This window comes from Ursus arctos, unplaced genomic scaffold, assembly GCF_023065955.2.
Source record: "Ursus arctos isolate Adak ecotype North America unplaced genomic scaffold, UrsArc2.0 scaffold_6, whole genome shotgun sequence".
NCBI classification, from domain to species: Eukaryota; Metazoa; Chordata; class Mammalia; order Carnivora; family Ursidae; genus Ursus; species Ursus arctos.
Window position 1 is genome coordinate 76,687,027 of NW_026623078.1, and position 7,900 is coordinate 76,694,926.

The 7,900-nt window shown below is 48.3% G+C and overlaps 1 protein-coding gene across 1 annotated transcript in view; it reads right to left on the minus strand.

Moving 5' to 3' along the window:
- ADCY8 (adenylate cyclase 8) overlaps positions 1-7,580 on the minus strand; it is a 223,336-nt gene extending 215,756 nt beyond the window's left edge. The window contains exon 1 of the mRNA XM_026495400.3: positions 6,618-7,580. Coding sequence (XP_026351185.1) covers positions 6,618-7,580 — 963 coding nt within the window. The remainder of the gene's footprint in view (positions 1-6,617) is intronic.
- Positions 7,581-7,900: the final 320 nt, after the last annotated feature.

Consider the following 7,900-nt stretch of genomic DNA (forward strand, 5'->3'; position numbering starts at 1 on the left):
TAACACTGCAGCAGCTGCTCCAGAAGGAAAAGTCCTCCCAGCCTTCCCGGTTTTGATCTAATTATGCTCTGACCCACTGATACCAGTCAGGTGACATTACCGGATATGAAGGAAAACAAATTCGTAATTCAATCTTGCAAAGCAAACAACTTACGATCATTTTACAACTGTCTCTAAATACACAGGCACCAAGCCTATTCGCAACTCTACAGCCAAGAGGGGTATAGGACAGGGCTGAAGGGATTTAACCGGTCACTTCAGCAGTCATTAAAAATACCCTTTGCAGGGGGCGCCTGGGTGGCACAGCGGTTAAGCGTCTGCCTTCGGCTCAGGGCGTGATCCCGGCGTTCTGGGATCGAGCCCCACATCAGGCTCCTCTGCTATGAGCCTGCTTCTTCCTCTCCCACTCCCCCTGCTTGTGTTCCCTCTCTCGCTGGCTGTCTCTATCTCTGTCGTATAAATAAATAAAATCTTAAAAAAAAAATATCCTTTGCAAAGCCTGTATCTCCATCACAAAAAAAATAAAATAAAAGGGGGAAGGAAAGGATTGAAGGAGGGAGAGAGGGTGGCGGGAGGGAGGAAGAAAGAAAGGAAGGAAAGAAGGATTAGAACCCAAAAGCATAGTGTCCGGACATTTTTTACAAGAAAGAAAAAGGGATATTTCCATTTCTTGGCATTCAGAGGAACCTCTTGGGAATGGTGACAGTCAAATTTTTGAAAGACATTTTCTGAGGCATGCTGGGACACTGCAATTATTTTTTTAAGCCTATATGAATTTGCTAAAGGAAAATGTACAGAAACGGACGTATTTGGAGTTTTAAAAAAATGCACACATTGCATAACTAGCAAGGTGCATTGAATAGAAGCCCAGTTACACTCATTTAATGGATATTTTGTGTTTCGAAGAGAGCACTTACCTTGATACTAACCACCAAACTGGGATGATTTAAATTACGTGCCATGTGCTGTACTTGAGTAGTCATACATTTCCTTTGATGTGATTTGAGTTAGCAGATTTAGAGAAAGAACACAGAATATACACTTACGTTTAAATTTTACAAATGGGGGGAGAGATATTGGTGATTCTATTATACTGACTCTGTTCACTGTGAAGTCAATAATCAGAAATTTAAATAATCAGAAATTCATTCTTTATATTTTTTAAAGATTTATCCATTTATTTTGAGAGAGGGAGAGAGAGCGCGCGCACACACACCCGTGAACACGCGGGGGGGGGGGGCAGACGGAGAAGGAGGAGAAGAGAGAGAATCTCAAGCAGACTTCCCACTGAATGGGGAGCTCCTGCGGGGCTCGAGCTCACAATCTTGAGACCGTGACCGGAGCGGAAATCAACAGTCACTCAAACAACTGAGCTACCCAGGCGCCCCTAAATCAGCAGGAATGCATTTTAAGCATGTACAAAGTCTGCTTTTCACCTGACCCCCACCTGCTCATACCTTAACCACTATCTTACCTCATACAAACAATGCATTTTCTCCCAAAGGGTTTTTTAAAGGCCAAATGTAAGCTAAAAGTCCCTTGTTATTAGTCGAGCTTAATGATCACGATTTAATTAGTATTTTTCTGGCTCTAGCCTCTACCGTTTGATGGGATTTGTGTGAGACAGTAGAGAAAATGCTGCATGGAAATTCAGATCTGACAGCATGACCTTGAGCACTAACTAACCTGGATTTGCATACCTGGCTGCTTTTGCTCCTGGAGTTATCTTGGAGAAATCACCTTTACTCTGACACTTCTGCTTATCTGCCTCGCCAAGAGGTACAGAAGACTAATTGGCCACAAGCTTTACCATTTTAGAATCCCCAAGAGGAAACAGAATGCAGAGATCTTTCTGGTTAAATACTGCTGCCTCTCGGTTTTCCAATCACTAAATGATCTTCACCATTTTATCACTAATGAGCTGAAGAATGAGAAGATGAGTTTCAAATGTTACGTAGCTCACATTACCATCACCAGCAATTCAGATAGAGTGAAATGTGAATTACGGCAACAGTCCTCAGGATTTACCTGAGCCACCAAAGAACCCAGCAAATAAGACCTTATTATTAATATTTTATTCATACACATTACCTGATTTTGTAATCAAGATTTAGATGGGTAACGTGAACTGGCAGGATAAACAATTTAAGATGTGGAGAAAAAAAGAATCTACGTCGTCTCCGGACAAAGGCACTACTATTGGTGACCGGAATGACGTGCATGAAGCAGATTTAACTTGATTGAAGTGGATGAGGCATCCCGAGGAAGGAATGGCTACAGCCCTCATGTTACCTGTAACAGCTTTGTCAGGGTGGATAGAAAAGCAACCCTTTGGGGGCGCCTGGGTGGCTCAGTCGTTAAGCGTCTGCCTTCGGCTCAGGGCGTGATCCCGGTGTTCTGGGATCGAGCCCCACATCAGGCTCCTCCGCTATGAGCCTGCTTCTTCCTCTCCCACTCCCCCTGCATGTGCTCCCTCTCTCGCTGGCTGTCTCTCTCTCTCTGTCAAATATATAAATAAAATCTTAAAGAAAAAAGAAAAGAAAAGCAACCCTTTGAAGTGAGCTCTGAAGCTTCTGAAGGTTCCGCCCTATCTCCAATGCCACTTGGGACCTAGAACATACATGGGTGACATTATATATCTGTCACGGACAATACCTCTTAGTTTGGGTGGGAAGTCCACGATCTCAGTCTACCGGTTCACTGAGTGGAGAAAACATAAGCGATCTCCGTGCTGATGGCAGGGAACCTCCTGGCTGGCCCTTTTCCAGTTGCAGCTTGTGTCCACAGTGGAAAGCACGTGGAGAGCTAAATGAACACAAGCCCGTGTCTCTTCAAACAGGGCATCTGCAGAGATTTGCAGCTTGGCTGTTGCCCTGTCGAGCCACGTCTATAATTTCCGCCAGGAGGAAAAGAACAGAAACGTTCTCATAGCTTGGGTGGAGGGAAGGCAATCATTGACTCATTTGTTACTTTTGAAAATGGCATTTTCAGTAAGTGAAGCAGTTGCTGAGGTGTGTTGACTTTACACTCCTGTAGCTTCTTGCTTCTTGAAAATGCTAAGTTAAATGTGAGCCTTCCTCTAATGGGAACCAAGACAAATGTGGAAAAGACGATATTCCAGTGTCTGTGGCCTTCCCTTGACAAGCTGGTCTCCAGCTGAGCACGACGATGAGCTAGCCACAAAGAGCCTATGCCTAGAAATTCCGACATTCTTCTCTCATGATTTCCCTTTGGCTTTTTCCATTAAACATTCATTCATGTGCTATATCGGGTATTGCACACCTGAGTCGTGAAACGGGTACTCCGTCTTGAGTCAGCTCAAATGTGGGTTTGGAAGGAAACCCCAGAAGGTTTCTTAAGAATGGATGACTTTGGAGCTGGGATTTGAATTGTGTTCTCGCCACTTGTTGGGCTCACCATCTTTGGGTTGTCTTTTTAAAGCTCCCAGGAATTTGTTCTTTCTTCTATGAAATGAAAATGAAGGATACCATCTGTTTGTCATCATTAGATGTGATAATGTATGTAAAGGCCCTCAGTTACGTCTAAAGCACTGTGCAAATGCAAAGGATTATTATTGTGCCTTGGTCTCGCCAGAGGCGTTTATGTATAAAAGACTGCCTTACACAAATGTAACTTACATGTGATTGTGCACGTAGAAAGCTTTCACCAGCACAACGTGAGGGCGCTTGGATATTTTACATATTGCGTTTGAGATGAACAGTGTTGTTCCTTCAGTGTCTGTGTGCTAAGTGCCTGCTGGGTGCTGGCATTTTTCTAGGTGCTGAGGATAAATTGATAAACACATAGACGTCTATGCCCTTAGGTGGTGTTTGTGTTCCTGTGAGGGGGTTGGGGTAAGAAACAGAATAAATACCAACAAGTAAGATAATTTTCAGAGAGTGAACGTGCTCAGGAGAACACAGAACAAGCCAAGAACTAGGGAGTGACGTGTGAACTGAGTCCAGACTAATGAGAATGTCTCAGTCCTGGGAAGACCTGGGAAAAATCATTCTAAGCAGCAGGCACAAAGGCTAAGAAGTGGGGAAAGAGCTCAGGATCTCTGAAAGCAGAAAAATGTACTGTGTACGTGGAGCCTGAGGAGAAGAGAAGGAAACATAATTGGAGAGAAAAGGAGCAACCAGCTTGTAAGGGGATCGGGTGACGACGGTAAAGAGTTAGGATGCTATATGCTAATTGCTATAAGAGGTCATTAGCAGGGCATGCCTTGTATGTTTCCAAACAGGGAAAACTAAAACGTACTTATTCAAAAATCAGGGATGTTTTAAAAAGCAATTAATTCTCCACTTCACCCACCTGCAAGAGCTAAGAAAGAAGCTTGGACCTCTAGAGGGCGCCAAAGGAAAACATTTTGTAGCCAAAGCCACAAAGGTCTTTTCAGCACCTGAAGTGAGAGGAGAGCGCTCTGGCGGTTCCCCAGGAGTCTGGTAAAAGCTGACTCCGCTGGGAAACTAGTTCCTCCGCTCTTCCTACCCAAACAGAAAGTCGAATGAGCTTGGTTTGCATGTACCTGGACCTTGGTTTTCAAGCGAAGGACTGTTTATCATAGGATGCGAGTGGGAAGACATTTTGGGGTTATTTTTAATTTTCTCCCATCTGGTAGTATTTGAGTAGAGCATAAAACAAATATGAAGCCAAAATTTACTTTCTGGATTCATTTGGCAAGCAAAGCGTCTCTATACTTAGAACTTTGAAAATATTCATCATTTGCCACTTGGGATGTTGTTATTCTAAATACTATCCCAAACTTACTTGATGAAGTCTCTCAGCAACGTGTACTAAGGAAGGCTACTGCATGGAAAGCAGTGGGTTACGATCAATGGGATTTTCTGCAAATGAGCGATACTGGGGATATATCATGAAAACAGCTCATACTGAAAAAAGACAAGGGAAAAGGAGGATGAGAAGGAAAAAGAGGAGGATGAGAAGGGAAAAGGGAGCAAGAGAGGGAAGGAGAGTCTGATGACATAGAGATACATAATAAAGAAAATGCTAAAAAGGAGGAGGGCTTGGAAGAAATTGAGACTTCCAGAGGCCAGTGGGGCTCAGATCCAAGTGTGAAGACTGAGAAACACAGTTCTGAAGGCATATTTTACACAATCTCAAATTGAGACCTTATCAGATGTGGGTATTAAAGGTTCACGGTGATTTCGGAGAAAACATTCATTACTGTCTTATTAAGGACAAGTTCAGCTGGTCAGCCCTTACAGAGGCTCTCATCTCCCCATTTCATGCCTGATGATCACAGCCATGTACTTTATAATACTCTGCTCTACCCGGGGAGACTTCAAAAACCACTGTAAAAGCAGCCAACCAGATAAGTAACCTGAGCAAATGGATACAGAGCCATCAGAGAAGAGAGAGAATCCCAAATCCACTAGAAACCCAGGCCAATCAATAACAGGTGCCAGCATTCCAGAAACCACGAGCAATTTTCGGAGGTGTTGTACCTGGTTATTCAACGATATATTCAAACCTGAGCACAAGGAAGAGGAGTTTTTAAGCATTCAATAGAGCAAAGTGGCACAGACGCTGAGCCCGGAGCAGGACCGTGCAAAGCAGGCCCCTGTCCAAGCCCCTGTGTCAGCCCCCTATGTGGAAACCCTTCAGCTGACATGTTTCCCTCATTTTTATGGAGAAGCCCCCAGATTCAGTCTCCTGCTACCTACCAGGCATTTGGCAAACAAAGTGACAGACCATTAATTATCTACTGATTTTAGTGGATTTCAACAATAAAGTCACCATCTATCTTCACCTTCACAGACAATGGGAACTCTGTTTCCAGAAACACATCCATATTTAATGGGAAAGACAGGAAGAAAGGAAGAAAAGAGAGGGAGGCTCAGGTTCCACCTAAATATTTCATCTACATCAAAATACCCTTTATCAATGAAGCAAAACTTGCATTCTTTGCCAAAGACACTTCCCTGCCCTCCCCACCTGCCCCAGATGAGGCTGATCCAAGCAAAGCACTGGGTTCCGATTCTTTAATAAGAGAAGATATCCTCTTAGAATCCCAAGGCAGTAAAGAATCCCCAAGTAAAATACGTATCACGAGACTGTCTGACGGATTTGATGATATTACATACGTAGGGTCCCCACCAGCAATTACTGTGTTCAACAAATGCTACTGCCTTCTAGAATCGAGGGTTTGTGGCACAGAGATACACAGAAACCCAACTCTGAATCCCAGAGTCCCTTACAACACCCTGCTGCGACTCTTGTGAGTAAAAGCTGTTAAGGAATGGGTCACCTTCTAAATCGGGGTGCTTCTCCTCCCCTTCTGTCTCCTGCTCCAGAGACTACAGACCCTGGGGGACATGTGCAGAGCAGAAAGAAGACTGTTTCTCAGCTGATGTCACAGAAGAATTACTCGGGGAAGCAGAAAAGAAGGGCAGGGCTGGAAGAAACTTTAGAGGTCATTTAGTTCCAACTCCTCTAAGATGAGCGAAATACCATCCCAAAGACACTCAGGACCTCCCAAGTGAGAGGCACTGTGCCAGGCTGGGGGAGGGGCCTCAAAGTGGGCAAGACAAGCCGGCTGCTATTTCTAAATAACCCAGGGAAGGGGGAGGGAGAGCAAAGCAGGCAGGAGTTACCTGGTTGATGGAAATGACCGCTAGCCGGGGGATGACCACCTGCAGGACCACCTGCAGCAGCGAGGTGCCCAGGCCGGCCAGGATGGCCCAGGTGAGCGGCAGCGGCAGCATGCTGTAGGTGGCGAACAGCGTGAAGAGAACGTAGCCGATGCCATCACCCAAAAGCCCGTAGCCGAGGCCTGCTGCCAAGATCTGGGTGGTCATGGCCACCCAAGTGACCACGCCGCTGTACTGCAGGTACGTGTGCGAGGTGGTGTCCTTCCTGACCACCACCAGGGCGCAGATCACCACCTCGATGCCAGTGAAGAAGCCCAGGAGGATGCCCTTGAGCGGGTCCATGGGGGCCGAGGCCAGGCTCAAGTGCAGGACCAAGAGGGTGAGTTTGGTCAGCACATCCAACACGTTCATCACCACCTCGGATTTGCGCCTCTGGCCCAGGAAATAGCGCTGGTAGAGGCGCTCCAGATCCCGGGACTTGAAGGAGTTGCGCAGAGTGGGGAAAATGACCCCTCGGTAGCTGTAGCCCCCATTGAGGAAGAAATCCGAGTTGCTCGGGGCGCAGTCGAGGTGCAGGAAGCCCAGATCGCCCCCGCCCCCGCTGCCGCTGCAGCTGCCGCTCCCGCTGCGTTCCGGGAAGACTTTAGTGCCACCGGTGCTGTGCGCTCTGTCCCCGGGGCCCAGCGAGTAGAGGGGCAGCGCCGAGTCGCCGGACAGCGGCGCCGCGTGATGGTTGGGGCCGCCGCCTGCAGGGTTCGAGGCTTTGCCGGAGCCTCTCCTCCCGCTGCCGCCGCCGCTGCCCCGGTGTCCGTGAATGAAGCGCTGCTCGGTGATGTGCCTCACCGCCGTCTGCCACAGCAGCCGCTGCGGCCGGGAGCCGCTCCCGCCGTCGCCGGCCGGGGGCGTCGGGTGGATGGTGTAGAGTTCCTCGGGGCCGGTCAGGTAGCGCACATCTGAGAGCTCCATGGCGCCGGGCCGCAGGCGGGGAGGCGCAGAGCCGGGCGGAGGCAGCTGGGGGAGGGGTCCCAAAGACCCCACGGCGGCCTGGCGGGAGCTCGGGCGGCGAGCCTGGCTATCCCCGGCCGCCCGGTCGCGCAAGCCCTGGACAGGAGGCCCCGCGCGTCAGGTCATAGTGCGCCCCGGGGCAAAGGGCGTCTGGAAGATCGCCGCAGACCCCTGCGTCCTTGCGCGCCGCCCGCCAGCCAAACCGCGCAGCTGGGGTGCGCGGCGGCGGGGGCTCGGTGTCCGCAGAAGCCGCGGCGCTCTGAGCCACGCAGCCCCCTTCT